This window comes from Mus caroli, unplaced genomic scaffold (assembly GCF_978045245.1).
Source record: "Mus caroli unplaced genomic scaffold, Mus_caroli_1 scaffold_8, whole genome shotgun sequence".
Lineage (NCBI taxonomy): Eukaryota > Metazoa > Chordata > Mammalia > Rodentia > Muridae > Mus > Mus caroli.
Genome location: NW_028227263.1, coordinates 62752176 through 62768461, shown reverse-complemented (window position 1 = coordinate 62768461; position 16286 = coordinate 62752176). Strand labels below are relative to the sequence as shown.

The window sequence follows — 16286 nt, the reverse complement described above, 5'->3', positions numbered from 1 at the left end:
TAGATGGATAGATAGTGAAGAAGGAGCTAAATATTCTGGCAAATATTTTCTGAGGACCAACTACATGTCATACAATTGTCGGTTGGCATATCATCTCACTTAATTGTTAACCTGCCCACAGTGTACTATTCTCACACTGATTCCCAGATGGGAACTGGGAATTCGCATTTATCTCAGAGAACTGACCATACCACTGGGAATAACAGAGCTGGGAGTTTTCCTGTCCCATCATGGATCCTAACTCTACTTTTGTTCAAGCCATAACTTATTCCAATAGTAACTGCTGTGAAGGAACCTGGCCCGTGTTCCAGGAAGGCAGATTATGTAGCTGCCACAGTACTAACTTGCCATTTATTGTTTTTCTTTCATCTCAGAGAAATGCTCTCAAGCCGAGTCCTGTCTGCAAAGCCTAAAGATAAGGTCCTGATTGTCTCTACACTCTTCTTCGGGAGAGCCAATTTTCAATGAACCCACTTGGCTTTGGGCCAGGGTGCCAGAGCCTACCCACTCTGACCACAGTAGGGGCTCACACTGGATTCTTAATAGGTTGTTCATTAGCTATAGGGAGGCAAGAGGATGCACGCTCTTGTGAGCCAGAATGAAGGAAGTGGCAGGGCTTGTTTACTAGTTGGTACTTGAGTTGTAAGGGCAGGTGAGAAGTGGCTAATGTGACTCTTTTGTACCATTGCTGTCCCAAGGAACTAAGAAAAGAAGGCAGCTGGAGAGAAGAGTCTAATTCCAGAGACTTGGTGTACACAGGCACTCATGTGTGTGAGAGAATGTGAGGGAATAACCCTCACACGAGGTGGACTTGAGCTGCTTCAAGGTACTCCAAAGCAAGACCCTTTGTTCTGCTGGGAGTGGTAGCACACACCTTTAATCTCAGTACCTGGAAGACAAAGTCTGGTGGATCTCTGTGAGTTCTAGGACAGCCTGGTCTATATAATAAGCTTTAGGTCAACCAGTGCTATATAGTGATAACCTGTCAAAAACCACGAAAACCAAACACACAAACAAAAACTACCCCTGTTCTTGGCATTAAGTGATGGAAACTGTCAGGTAGAGCAGTCCCCAGCTCAAGGTCAAGGACAGAGCCAGTGCCATCCATATGCTCTGCATGGTGGGGGAGGCTGCAGAGGTGACACCTTCTTTGAGTGTTGCCCATGGGTACATCACACTGATGTTCACTTCCTTATAAGAATCAATGCTAAGGACCCAGAGGCAGCAGTTGGCACAGTCTCTTACTGGTCTTAACAGTGTTAAGATTTCCTTGTTGCCAGATCAGAGCAAGGGGAGTCTGAGAGATCATCCATCCCATACTCCCACACAGATCATAGCTCTGGCCTTGACCTACAACCTATGGATGCTCCAGTGAGCTGAACTGAATGCCAAGGCCCTGGGATAGGGAAGAAACTAGGGCTCCTAGTTTCCTTCTATTATACCATATTTCATTATTTGGTGATACTCCCTTGGGTAATAACTGATAAGCCCAGTTGTGAAGAATACAGCTAAAGCCAAGCCAGGGCTCATTTACCATCTTGGAACTCCCTCTCCCAGCCAGCCTATATCCACTTTACCCCTAATTATGGCAAGTTGATTATTCTTTTAAAATAGAGCAGCTACTTTGTTTTCTCCTCATTAAAAAAAGAAAGAAAGAAAGAAAGCCAAATGCCCATTAAATAATCTTTTGCTTTACTTGCTAGAAGGCTTCTGTGGCCATCTTTATCCTTCTGGGGCATACTAGACTTCCTCAACAATTAGTCTGGGTTGTGTGTGTGTGTGTGTGTGTGTGTACAGAGACATATGTGTAAGCATGAATGTGAAAACCACAGGTCAACTCTTAGTGTCATTCTCAGGAGCTGTCCATACTAAATTTTAAGAAAGGAATTTTTATTTTTACCTGAACTTTTCAGATTAAACTAGGTTGGCTAGTGATATAGGAATCTACCTGCACTCCCCCTCTAGTTCTGGGGTTACAGATGTATGTCACTGTGCCTATATATATATATTTTTTTCCATACGTTCTAGGGGACTGAACTCAGGTCCTCATGTTTGCATATCAGGTGCTTGATTGACTGAACCATCTCCTGGCCACAGATTTATTTAGGGGAAATGATCACTAGTTCCCTAGTGTCTTTATGCAGACACTTTGCTTCCACTGTGTCTCCGTTGACCAGGACCCAGTTAGCAGAAGTGGGAGGGCTGGGGGTATAGCTAGCTCTAGGCTCAGATCCTGCTGGGGTAGGTTTGTGCTATGACCCCAGAGCAATTTACTCTTTTTCTTCCAGGGTCTTCTTTTCACATTTTCAAATTAGAATATTGTTTGTTCCTTTTGGGTTGGGGGCAGTGGATTTACACAACATGGTTGTTTATTTGTTTTTGTTTATTGCCTTAACTTTTTTTTTCTGAAAATTTCCCTATGATCCACTTGCAGATTTAATGGAGAATTAATTTTCCTCCCAACGTCTTGATGTCTTTAAGTGGTTGAGAGCATGGTTAGTGTTAGGGTTAAAGTGCTTAAGGAAGCATTCTGTGTTCATTAGCATAAACTGCACTGTAGTTCTTAGGGTTATAGGGAGACCCAAGATACATAATGAAGGAGCCTCATTCCTCCAGACCACAGGAGCATACTTACCCAGAATCCTCATCCCAGTAGTAGTGGCTCCTGCCAGGATAGCTCTGCTCAACTTTGTCCATCTGCAGAGTCCTCACAAAGGTCCCAGTCTTGGACGTTTGCTTTAGCAGGCGATTGTGAACATCTGAAAGGATGGAAAAGGTGGTGCCTCTTGGGTAGCAGAGCCCCACTCGGATCCAGTCACCCCTAAAAAGGAAAGTGAGGTTAGTTCTGGGAAAGGGCCCTTGAGCACACCACAGGAATAGTGGCCAAAGAATTCTTAAATGAGAAGTTTTGAAACAATAGTAACTATGTTTCAAAGTGTTCAGGGAGAAAAGGATGGATAGTGACCACTAGTGGCTGAGGACAGTCATTAGGATGGGTCACCTGTGAACATTCAAGGGATGACCTAGAGGTGCTCTGGGTGTGTGTTGGCTGGGAAAATGGTACTCTTTGACTAAAAACTGAGGGCTAGGGTTGGCCATAAAAGAGGATGATTGAATGGCTCTTCATCTTGTTCTCTCCAACTGTCTGTCTCAGGAGTACAGGGATGAGAACACAGTGTATGCAGGAAATGCTTCAATGTGAATACCCACAGTTGACCTGATGTGCTTAACCCAACTGCTTCCTCTCGGCTGTGGTTAATATTGGTAGACTTGCTTGGTTAATATATTATATTAACATATATTATATATTATAATATAATATATTATATATTAATATATTGGTTAATATAACAGGCCTTGGACCATCTAGAAAAGGACACAATCCCCTGGTCTGGGCTTTGCGCAATTATCTAGATTCGGTTAGCTTCTCAGCATGCCTGTGAGAAATTTTCTTGATTAGCTTAACTGAGGGGGGTGAGACCCACACTACATGTCGATGACATCATTCCATTAGCTGGGATCCTGGAGCAAAAAACAAAGCAGTCACCTCCCTCTGCTTCCTGACTGGGGATACAATGTGAGCAGCTGCCTCAAGCTCCTGACCATGAGATATCCTCACCATGACAAACCTCAAACCCTGAGCCAAAATAAATCCTTCCTTCCTTAAGCCATTCTGTTAGGATATCTTACCACAGTAACAAAAATGTAATCAAGATGCCCTCAGAGAGCTTTTCTCCCTTCTCTATAAATAACATCAGCAATGCCCTGCATTTTCCCCCCCATTTACTGAGCACATGGTAATACCAGGAGCTGGGCGATCCTATCATTAGCTCACTACACATTCTTTGTTCACTTGGCAAGTGGTAGTCACCCCAAGCCTCCAAGAGGTTAGCTGTTCAGCACAAAGGTAGGCCTAATATGCAGCCTCAGCCTGTGTTCTTAGATTCTTAACTCGAGGTGATGAGAACCTATCTGTGCACCTCTGACGGGCTAAAGGGGCCAGTGTGAGGTTCTGTGAGCAGTAACCCCAAGATTTTACAGTGAGGTGTTCTCACTACCCCTGCCTGAGCTCAGCCGGCACCACTGTCCTGGGTCACGCTATCCTGCTTGCTCTCACGTACTTGTTGAAGTTGATGAGCCAGATGGCAAGCTCGGCGGGGGCTGTCTGGTCCCAGTGGATGGTATAGCCCTTCTGCAGGGTGATGACAGGCTGATACTGCTGGTAGTGGGTGCTCCTGGTGAGGGCCCCCTCCAGGTAGAGCGGGTGGCTGGGGAAGTCATTCTTAATGATCTTCATGCGCAGATTGCTGCTCTTGTAGGCCTGGATGTACATCTTTGAAAACCCAAAAAGGAAACATACAAGGAGACTGTTAGAAGGGATTGTTCTAGAGGGTCTGGCTAACATCTGAACTCAAAGGGCACTCTCAGAGGTACTGTCTCTTTGCAGAGCCTGGATGAAAGGAAGACCAAATAAGGGGATGTCTCTTTGTGCTGGCAGACACAGCCCCAGTAGCACTGTGCAGCTTAGCTGACATGTTCTATGATTTCTAAAAAATGACCTCTGCTGAAGGTGTGACCACTGGAACTGCTAGGAGTTGGCTGCTAGTCACGTGGTGAACTGTGGAAAATGGAAGCAGTGTGGAAGGACAAAAACAGGGGGAGAAGACTCTGTCTTTTCTTCCTCCTTCTCTCCCTCCTTTCCTCTCTTTCTTTTCTTTTCTTTCTTTCTTTCTTTCTTTCTTTCTTTCTTTCTTTCTTTCTTTCTTTCTTCCTTCCTTCCTTCCTTCCTTCCTTCCTTCCTTCCTTCCTTCCTTCCTTCCTTCCTTCCTTCCTTCCTCCTTTATTTCTTCCTTCATTACCCCTCCCTCTCTTCCTTCTTTTTCTTTTCCATACTGGGCACTAAATATAGGGCATTAAACACTGTACATGGTAGGCAAGCACTCTAACACTAAGCTGTACCCTAGGCCTTCTTTTATTCTTTGTGTCAACGAGGGTCTCATTAAGTTGCCTGTCCAAGCTGGTCTTAAAACACACCCTGGAGCTCTAGCAAGCCATGAATCTGCAATCCTCCGACCTCCTCTTTCCTAGCAGTTGAGATGTCAGGACCTGTAGCACCAGGCCACTTGGGAGGTGTGTATTCAAACTCTACTGCAGATACAACTAGGCCTTTGCTCTGAGAGTGTGTCTGTGAGTGTTGTCCTATTCACTCTCTGCCTCAGCCCATGGACCAGGTAGATAATGCTAGAAGTGTGGCTGCTCTCTGATGGTTTTGGTCACCCTTCAGTGATGCAGGCATGATTCCCACCCATGAGCTCTCCTCCCCTCCACTTCTGTAGTCCATCATCCCACTGGTGTCTTCGCCCTTGCCCTGTCCACACATGTGGCAGAAGCCTGGCCCTGGATCATTGTCCTTTGCCATTGCTTCTAGAGCTCTCAGTTGGGGCTGAGAAAATCCCCTAGCCTAGGAGAGAGGCATTGTTTCAGTCTCCTTGGGGTTTTCAACACTGCTCGGCAGGCCATTTGTATGCCTCTTGTCAACAGTTCCCATGTTCTGCAGCAGCTCCTCCAGCCATCATCGCTCTCTGCAGGCCCACTCCTGGATTCTCAGCCCATGACCTCACTCTCCAGTTCAGAAAGAAACTGCCTCAACTTCCTGTTCTTGCCCTCCTTCTGCTAAAGCCAGCCCTTCTCCCAACCTGCACTGTATGCCCACGTTGCCCTGGAGCCCTGTCCTCTCAGCATGGCACTGACTCTCTCTCTACCTCTATCCCTTCACCAAATCTCCATTTAGCTATTCTCTTAAAGATCCACTTTCTGATGTCTGCTATGGTGATGAGGATGCCCACCATGGTCATGAAGACACCTTCACTCACATACATCCTTCTCCTCTGGCACACCTGGCATTGTGCTTTTTTCTTAATCAGACAGTTTTCTCTGGCCTCTTTCACTTCATTAATTCATTCACACCTTCATCACTCATTCATCTAAGTAAAGGCAGTAATGGTCCCAGGGTCATGGCATTATTTCAGGTTGTTACATTCCAGACATTGTATAGCACTGTTTCATGTGTTAGTCATGGGCCACATGTACACAATGAGACGTGGACATGAAGACAGTATGGCCTAGGAACCAGTTTTAAAATGCCGTTTTAATGAATTTAAATCACAAAGTGCAGCTCTATGTCACAAAAGTAACTGCTCAATAAATTTCAAAACAAAACCAGTGAAAAAAAAGTCTTCTTATTAAAACAGAACTTGATTATTTTAGTAGGCCCCTGTGTTACTTTGAGGAAAACTAACATTTCCAAAGGAATGGGCTAGTGGGATACAGCGATGGCTCAGTAGTTAAGAGCACTTGCTCCTCTTACAGAGGATCTGGGTTTAGTTCCCACCACTTACATAGTGGTTTACAAACATCCATAACTCCAGTTCCAGGGGAACTGACACCTTCTTTGAATCTCTGTGGGCACCTACATGCAAGGAGTGCATATACACATATGCAGGCAAAACACTCATACACATAAAATAAATATTAAAAAAGAAGTGGACTAGAAATATAAAATATATATGAAAGCTTGAAGTCTGAACAGAAAGAAATTGATTGATAATTTTTATATTAACTACATGTTGAAAGGATAATATTTTGAATATGTGTAAAATATTATTGAATTAATTTCTCTCTCTTTTTAACCTTTTAACATGACTACTAGGAAAGCTATGGATGGCATTATATTTCTTTTCCTAAAAAAGGACAGGAGGAAGGATTTTACTTGTATTATCTGAAATCGTTCCTAAACTATCATCCCAGAACTTCGGCTTTTAGCTTAAGTTTACACGTGAGGATGCTGAGACCCCAAGGTGAAGCTGCAGACCAGCAGTTAGTAAGTGCTAGGACCGGACATGATAGACCCAGGACAGTGTGCTGACTGAAAATCCTGTGGATTGGAGTGAGGGGCAGAAAAAGGAGGGAAGGAACAGCTTGCATCATTCTTGGCCCAACATAGAACTAACTGGACACACGGAAGGCTTTCTGAGTCCTTGTTACGTGAGTGAGAAAGTGAGCTAGTGAGTGGCTTAGAGTGGCATCCCCACCTGTGCATAACGCCCACTGCAGATGGCCCCTCTCCAGTCTGGGACGTTGATGCAGTCTGGGTGTCGGACCAGCCAGTTGTCGTCCTTAGTGAGATAGGAGCCAGGGTACTCCGACACAGAGCCATCCAGATCATGGAACACAGATGTCTTGTCCCCATCCATGTCCAGCTGGTTGAACCAGGGCCCGGGCTCTCCGAAGAACACTCTGGAAGTAATCTGAATAGAGCCCAGGAAAATAAGCCTGAGCCAGAAGGTGAACGGAAACTGCAGCCGTCATCAGGCCAGGGCAAAGTTTCCAATTTCCGCTGACATTACAAAGCAGCCAGACAGAGGCTGCCCTTGGGCGCTAGAGGAAACCGCATGGCTGACCATCTCATGGAACCCAAAAAACAGGCAGAGTGTCACCATGCCTTAACTCCAAATACTAGCATACAATTCTGGCTCTGCTCACTGGTTTGGCTGTTGTAGGTGGCCTTAGAGTTTGGTCTGCTAGAGGAGGGGCTTAGGATTGGGTGAATTTGAGTGTTCTGTAGAATGAGCTAGTGAAGGGGGAGGTTATGTGGGTGTTTGTATGAGAACGTGTGTACAGTGTGTAGGGGGTACCTGTGTGTGAATGTGTGGATGAGCTTGTATGTGTGGTGGATTTAAGGAGGACAGTCTCACGGTGAAAGCCATTGGATATCTCTGTCACTGACCTCCTACAGGCTCTCGGGTCTGAGAGAAGAAATTCCATAACTTAAGTTTTGTATTGTCGCAGTGGCCTTATCTGTGAGTGAGCAGACAGGCCAAGGCAGTAGCAGGAAGGAGGAGGAAGAACTGAGGAGGAAGAGGGCAAGGAGGAGAGGAGTGGGAGGAGGGAAAGGTTTGGAAGACCATAGTGTTTCTCTCCACAGGCTATATATGTTGTCTGCTATAGATAATGAGAAGTAGCAGTTCTCACAGGCATCCTTGGACTGCTCTCCTGACCCTCAGCTCCCCACACTGTCCTCATGTACAGGCAGGAAAGTCCTGTTTAAATCAACTTTCAGGATGAAGTCAAACAATGCCTTCAGAAGACTTCCCTTGGGTACTGCTAGAATTTTGAGATGATCTGTGCCAACTCAAGTAGCCTGGTTCCATCATCCAGTGTGTTAAGGGTCTGGAGGAACAGCTTCAGAACCCAGGAGTTCTTACTGAGGTACAGATGGGAGGCCAGTGGGCACTCACCCAGACTTGACCTCTTGCTGTGACCTGAACTTGTACTTTTCCAGTTTGGGCAGAGAGCAAACTGGGACATGGCCCAGCCTACTTGGAGGAAGCTATTCCACCCTTGTGGTGATGGCAACAGCTCAATCTCCAAGCCGTGGGGGACAAGTGAGTCATCACTTGAAGCCTGGCTGTGCCAGGAGCCTGTCCTGGCACCACACTCACCGGGACATCCTCAAAGGCTATGTTGGTCACATTGTTGTGAGGGCAGCTTTGCCAGGCATTGTTTAGGCGGAAGGCCAAGGCACTAGTGTGCCTCCCCTCGAGGGCTGCGAACTTGCGGAAGGTGCAGTTCTGGATGTTGATGGGGCCATCGTAGAACTGAATTCCTCTAATTGGAAAATTCCTGTGGAGTTAAGGAAGACAGGTGTCAGCTGAGTGCCATGTTGTTTGCTTCTTTGGAGGTGAATGACAAGAAATTTTTCTGGGTGAAGTTATTCCTGATCCCCCACCTCCAGCAACTCCTTCCACTGAAAATGATTAAGTTAATTAATTCACTGGGAAGGCATTTATGGGCACAGTATCAGTGATGGATAAATGTCTGTATAGATGGATGATGGATGGTAGGGATACATTGACTGGATAATGTTTGGTAGAGGAATACATGGTGGATACATGAGTGGATGGATTGGGGTGGATGGATGGGTAGACAGATGCTAGCTGATAGGCAGATGGATAAATGGATGAATAGATGGGGAGTTTGTAGGTAGATAGATGGTAGATGAATAGATAGTGGGTGGCTGGATGAGTGGATGAATGGATGATAGACAGCTAGTTGGCTGAATGACTGGTAAGTTGGTAGATAAATAGATGTCTATCAAGTTGTTGGCTTAGGGATCTGTTTAGGCAGTTTCTCTACTCTTCCCATCAATGTGTCCAGTCACTAGGAAAATACTGTAAATACTTCTAGAGACTGCCAGTATTTCGTCCCTTGAGGGAGGAGAGCACCGTTAGTCACTATCGTCCTAGTTTTAGTTGCTATAACAGTTTAATCAGATTAAGATCCAGATGTGTTTCCTCTGTAAACCTATCCACAGGCAATGTGCTGGGTTGGGGAAATAGGAACAGAAATACAAAGAATAAGCAATGATTGAAAAGAATTACAGTGCAACTTTTAAAACATTGCCAGAGGCAAAGACAGCTTTTGCTAGAAAAGCAAGACCACAGATTGATACAGGGCTCCTGAGAAGGTCTGATACTGGCAAGTAACAGGAAGGAATTGGGAAGAGCTGGAAGCTGGGAGACATGGAGGGACCAGGGAGGAATCAGTGTCAGAGCAGGGAGGAGGGGCTCAGTGGTACCTCCCCCACTTACTTGAGACTCTTGAGCAGGGTATGTGAAAGGAAGGCCCATGGGGGACTGGTCAGATTGCTTGGCAGCCTTTCCCAGGGCTGGTTACAAATCTAAGCTTGTCATTTTCTATGCCTAACATGTCCTTTTATACCCATGTCTCTGCTTCTGGCTTGGTCCCTTCTCTTCCATATGGAACTTAGGAAAGCAAGGGAATGAAGATGAAAAAGAAAGTACATGAAGGCTCTGATCCCAAAGAGAGACTGTCCCCAGCTCTCCCTACTCTTCTATTCAGGCTCCCAGATATTGCATATGGCTCCCAAGAAGTCTCTACTCACCCCCAAATTCCCTGTGTTTCCATATTTTTATATTAGTAAGCAGTGATACCATCATCTTGGATCTTGGTTCTCATAGGGCACATCCATGCATTTTTCCAGTTAAAGTGTTCAGGTAGCACATTCTTGCTAGGTCTACATAAACCATATGTTTAAGATCCTAACCTACCTCAATAAAAACTGCAAGGTCCTTCCTAGGTCTCTTCTCTCAAAAGCATTGTAAGAAACCTGTCTGAGCCTATCAGGCTATCATAGATACCTCTGGAAGTCACCAGAATATCCTGTCCCTGGGGGGTGGTAACCTAGAAAAAAATTCTAGAAATGAAGACTCAGAATCACTCATAAATAAAAGGGTCTTCCATATCTCTTAAAATGGAAGAAAGGGCTTCTTGATAAGTCAAGAAGACCAGGTGAAAGCCTCTGTATGCCTCTAGGTGCACTCAGGTGGAAAGTTTCAGTGTGTATGTTTCTGTCTTGATTATAGCAGCAAAAACTGTTCTTTTCATGAAAAGAAGACTAAACCAATTCTAGGGCCTCAGTGGAACAAGCCTAGCCTCTTGCATGCATGGCCACCTTGAGATGATCTGTCTTTGGTTTAAGAGTCCAATCTGTGTGAGACAAGACTGCAGGTTTGATTACTTCTGCTCATCCTGATTGCCTCTTTGCTATAATCAGAATTGAAAGACTTCATGTGAGTTGCTAAGTGGACTCAGAATCCACTTTCTGGACATCATGTTTCCCTGAACATCTAATGGTTGTGTGCTCTTTGGAATCTAGTCTACAAGTGTGTTTTGACATCTTTCCTCATTCCAGATTTCATCCTCATTGTGTCTCAACTATTACTGCAGGTTGATAGAGAGCAGAAAAATTCAAAGTCAACAAATAGAAGTCACCCATTAAGTTCTTTCTTTTCACAGATATCACTCAAGCCACACACACACACTCACTCACTCACACAAAGGGCAGTTCCCATCATTGCAAACCTACTGGCCAATAGGGAGGGTCCTTCCACTGTGGTCCAAGCCACCTGGACCCCAGATCCTGTTGTCCATCATTTCTGTGCCCACATTGCCACTCTCGCCAACAAACAAGCTGTTCTTTATCTCCTGCTTGGAGCCATCATCATATGGGAAGGTTCCACCACTGCAGAGAAGAGATGTCGGGAATGAGATGTCCAAACATAAACTCCCACGAAAGACCAGTCATAATGGCAGTCACTCTTACCTGGCCAGGGTCAGACCAATGCCATTATCAGCAAACCTAGGGACAAGAGCAGACAGTCAGCCCATGCTCTCACTCCACAGTCAATGAGGTGGCAGAAGGAAGGACTCTTCTTTATCATCAGAGTCTATGTGGACATCCTTGAGGTAGGAGTTTTGGTGAGGGAATTGTAATTTTCCACTTTACACAGCAAATGGCTATTCTGGTTCCTCCTCACAGATTTGGTATTCCTTGGAGTGGCAGGTAAAGAGCTAGAAGATGTACCCACATTGGCACAGGTACTCAGTGACTCAGCATGTGGGAACATGGAGCTTTAGCTACAGGAGGGCTGGACTCACAGGCCTCTTTTGCCAGCCCACCTCTGGTTGAGCCCCCAGAGCCTGTGGGGTTGATCAGGAGAAATGGCAGGCAGTGGGTAGTGGGATGGGTGGGGGGCTGTGCTTTCCTACCCCAAGGCCAGCACTACTGAACGTAGGCTATGTGGGGACTACTCTTAGCCATAGTAAGAAACTGAAATAGCTTCATGAAGGAGCAGGACCTTGGGTCTGTGTTGCCTTCATCTCCTTTGTTCCTTGTCTCCCTTTCTGTCCAGTACACCCCAAGAGGCTCATCTCCTCCGGGTACCATTTTCATGCGCCATTGCTGCTTCTTGAATCTCTAGTGGCTTCACATCTCCTATAAGCCCAAGCCTAGGTTTTGCTCTGGCACGCAAGTCCCAAGTCATCTCTGTTCCCTTCTGTTTCAGCCATGCTGGGCTGATCCTGATTTCCACAAGCTCTCCAGTTCCCAGCACACCTCAACGGAGCTTTCTTTCAGTACTCCATGTTTCCTCCTCAAAGATCTATCTAGCCAAACCAATCAACCAAGTCTCATCTAGGACACCAAGCTCTCCAGCTCTCTTTTAATCCCTGTCCCCAGCTTTTCCTCATCTCTGGTATCACCTGGTGTTTTGCTATGGTCCCTTCACATTCCACTGTGACCCTAGGGACATTACAGACACTCATAACTTCCTTTTCCATCCATATGGGTGACTCAAACATTTGTCCTATCTTGTTTTTGGAAGATTTGAGACATTTATTCTGCATACTTTGTGAGAATTTCCAACTCAGCACATCTTAAAACACAGCTAACCCACCCCCACTTGCTCACTATTCTGAATTCTTGGGCTTATCCACACTTTCCTTATCTACGATTCCCTCCCACCAGAACTAAAGTGTGGTATTCCAGTTGGCTGTCTTCTTTCCCACCTCTAGGAGTAACCTTTTCCATCCTTGCCTGCATCCAGGGATACTAGAGTCTCCCTAAGTCCCCAGCAGCCACACTGGATTAATACTCAAAGTCCTGGAAGATATCATTCTGTCAGCTCCAGACCATGTCAACTCTGTCTATGTGTAGGACCACAGCCCTGATGCCAGCCAGACTCTGGGATTCCTTAAACTGTCTAGTGGAGGATAAGAAGATGTGGCCCCTATTGGCAGGGTGCTTCATTATTTCCTTGCAGAAGGAGAACCATGGTTGGCATCAGACTTCTGGGGACTTTACATCATAAATCAATGTTTTTGGCTTGTTTTATTGGGTGTAGAATCTAATGGCCTTAAGCATCAAGCCTCTCTCTCTCTCTCTCTCTCTCTCTCTCTCTCTCTCTCTCTCTCTCTCTCTCTCTCTCTCTCTCTCTCTCTCTCTCTCTCCCCCCTCCGTCACTCCCCACTTACTAGCTATGCAACTTAAGACACTAACTGAGCTTCAATTTATCATCAGTGGAGTTAGGATTTTGTATTTTTATTTTTAAAATTTGCATTCTTGAGAAATACAGTGAGAATAAAAAAGAAAACCAAAACCAGAGTTTAGGCACTCAGTGAGTACGCAGGACCATGACCCCCTTTTCCCTTCCTGCACTGACCACCCATGTAACCATGAATGAGAGTCCCCCATAAGTAACCCATAGTGCCCAGCACTGTTGGTGAATCTGACATGCTGCTGTGGGGTTTCTTCCTCCCCTGGTCACTGTCTGCTATCATCCTATACTCCTGTCTTGCAGGGGGGAACAGAAAGCTGAATGTCATTAAGTTTAGAACCTCTCTGCCTTGCTTACTCTTCAGCCTAGAAGAGGAACATCAAGCCTCTTTGGTGGCAGCCACCTTCCTTTCCAGACTCACCGACAGCTGTCCAGCCACACATCCCCACCCCGCAGCCAGGCTCCATGATCCTGGTTCTTGTAGGCAGTAAAGTGTCGGATAATGGCTGGTTCCCGAGGTTTCAGTGGGTCTGCATCCTGGTGAGGGCTGTACCTGGAGCATGGGAGAATACAGGGTGTATTCTTTCTGAGCTCTGTAAGCTGCTTTCCACTTACAGGTCCCAGATATCTCTGACTCAGCAGATATTCATTGGCTATGTCATGAACAACTCTGAGCTTCTAGAGACAGGAGGTAACATCTCTAGGACCCAGCTCCATGCAGGAGACAGATAAGGGGTCCCACTGTTGCTAATGATCTTGAAGTTTGACAACCCTGTTTTTGTTTCCTTTGAGATAGGTTCTCATTATGTAGCCTTGGGTGGCCTAGAACTCACTGTGCAGACCATGCTGATCTTGCAGAGATCTTCCTGCTTCTGCCTCTCAGGTGCAGAATTAAAGGAGTTAAAGGCATGCACCACCCCATCCAGCCTTGACAATGACCTTTTAAAAGCAGTCTTTGGTCTTCAGCTAAGCTCTGGATTGACTTGTCAACCTGGCTATCTAATTCCTTGCCATTAAAGTTGCAGTAGATGCTTTTTTTCTGATCACCTTTGTCTCCCTGCCCATCATGTCACAGCTCTGGCCATCCCCAATCTTCTGTTTTATGGTCTTGGCTCTGTGGAGGGGTCTGGAAATTGCTAGGAATTTCTGCTCTCCCTTCAGTTACTGGAGTCTGGACTCTAATTCAGACTTAGTTTAGACTTCTATCACAGTTCCATATCTCAACAACTGGCTCAGTGCCAGCTAGTGAGCACTCATTAGGGGAAGAAATGCAGGACTGAAGCAGAAGAAAAGGAAGCAAGCCAAGAGGTCCCAAGGGACAAGGTTTCCCAGGGGTTCTTACCTGGCAGAGATGATGGAGAGGAAGGGCCGTTTATCCTTGGCTGAGGCCTCAGTTGTCTTGACTCCATTGTCTATGATCATGCCAGCCTGGAAACAAAGGACACATTAGCTACTACCACTGCCCACAGCCATCTGCTCACACCAACCTAGGCACATGCTTTTGAATATGTCCCTATACCCAGCAATTCTTAGACTATGTTCATGGACGTAGGGTATACAGTGAGAGAAGGAGAAAGCCAGTGTCATTCTGCATTTCTCTGACCAGATCTGAGAGGACCAGGCCTGTGTGTGTGTGCATGTGGTGCGTGCATGTGTGTGTTTGTGTGTGTGTGTGGTGGAGTAGATGAATAAACCAGTTTTTTTTTAAAGATTGATTTATTTTATGTGTATGAGTATTCTATCTGCATGTGCACCTGCATGCCAGAGAGGGCATCAGATCACATTATAGATAGTTTTGTGCTACCAATGGTTGCTGGGAATTGAACATAGGACTCCTACAAGAACAGCCAGTTCTCTTAACCTCTGAGCCATCTCTTCAGCTTCCATAAACGAGGGTCTAAACTAGAGTCTCTAACTTGGGGCCATATAGCCAATTCCATATACAGAACTCACACCAGTTTATGGAGTTCCTATCCCAGATTCCTAAACAAGGTCTACCAGTGTGCACTCAGAAATGCATCACAGACTTTCAAGTGAAATACTGAACTTGTCTCTCCCATCATGTGAGAGTCATGACTTCCTACAGCCTGTTCCAGCTCCTGCTTGATTTGAGGAGAAAGGCTAACTCTTTTAAAAAAAGATTTCTTTGAGACAGGGCCTCATGTAACCCAAGCTGGCCTCAAACTTGCTATGTAGCCTAGGCGACTTTGAATTTTTCATTCTCTTGCTTCAGCCTCTCGAGTGCTGGGATTACAGGTGTATGGGATCACATCTTGTCTATACACAAACCCAGGGCTTCATGTACATCCAACAAACACTCTTACCAACTGAGCTATGTCCCTAGCTCTGAGTCTGGTTTTCTTCTTTAGTGCCAAAGCTGTCTCCTTTTAGACAGAAGGTGGGTTGGGATAGAAGTGGAAGTCCTGGAGGCCACCATCCAGTCCCTTTCACTCCCAGATCCCCCTGGCCTCTTAGGAGGCTCATACCAGCTGTGTCTCCAAGTTCCTATTTGTTCTCCAGTGGGCTTTAAGTTTACAACAGTGATGACGAGAGCTTACACTCTTGGTTCTGTTCTCACACACTGATGCTGGCAAGTCCCCTCACTTCTTTGGCTAGTCATATCATTATCTGTAAAGTTGGCTAATGATACCACCTTCACAGAGTAGCTGTGGTGACTGTACAAGATGCCTGAGAAATGACTACATGACTGCATGAGATGAATGTGGTGTCAGTCTTCCTGGATAGAAGCATCCAGGATATAGACCATATAGACCATATAGTCTATATAGACCATATAGTCTCTGCTTAGACTGTCAAGCTGGTCCAGCTGTAGATTCTTTCATTTCTCTCTGCCTATCTCAGAAGAGTCCCTCCTGCCCTCACAAATGCTAAATCACCCTTCCTACACACATCTATGTCCTTGACTCTGACTTGACTTCCTATTAGAGATGTTGCTTTTGATTGCATTACTCCCCATCCCAGCCCCCTTTGCTGCCCAGTCCTGTGGATCTGGTCTCTCCAGTAGGAAATCTTGAGGATCCAGGGAATGGTGGGTCCCACTAAGAGGCCAATGTGTTTTCTGTCCTTCTCTAACAGTGATATGGTCTAAGCACCTGCCTTTGCATGGGGCTGTTCAACATCTAGCCACACCCCCCTCCACATTTCTGCCACTGCCTCTGGAATTGTCCCCCTGCTCAGTCTCTGAGACATGACTAAGGAGGTCTCTCCTCTCCCCTGCTCATGGCTCTCTCCTTATCACTGGCTTTTGTCTTCTTACCCTCAGGTTTCAGCATGGATCTGCTCTGAACATAGGTTCCTTATTTCTGAGTCTTCTTCTAGGTTCCATGTTTTTGAAACAAGTTTTCTTTG

General features: G+C 45.8%; 1 protein-coding gene across 1 annotated transcript in view; it reads right to left on the bottom strand.

Annotated features, from left to right (window-relative positions):
* Positions 1-16286, bottom strand: part of Cemip (cell migration inducing hyaluronidase 1) — a 67198-nt gene that overhangs the window by 11365 nt on the left and 39547 nt on the right. Inside the window, exons 16-23 of the mRNA XM_029480162.2 lie at positions 14260-14345; positions 13339-13470; positions 11186-11221; positions 10949-11104; positions 8502-8682; positions 7092-7307; positions 4122-4333; positions 2636-2821 (exon numbers count right to left, since the gene is read on the bottom strand). Of these exons, the coding sequence (XP_029336022.1) occupies positions 2636-2821; positions 4122-4333; positions 7092-7307; positions 8502-8682; positions 10949-11104; positions 11186-11221; positions 13339-13470; positions 14260-14345 (1205 nt within the window). The remainder of the gene's footprint in view (positions 1-2635; positions 2822-4121; positions 4334-7091; positions 7308-8501; positions 8683-10948; positions 11105-11185; positions 11222-13338; positions 13471-14259; positions 14346-16286) is intronic.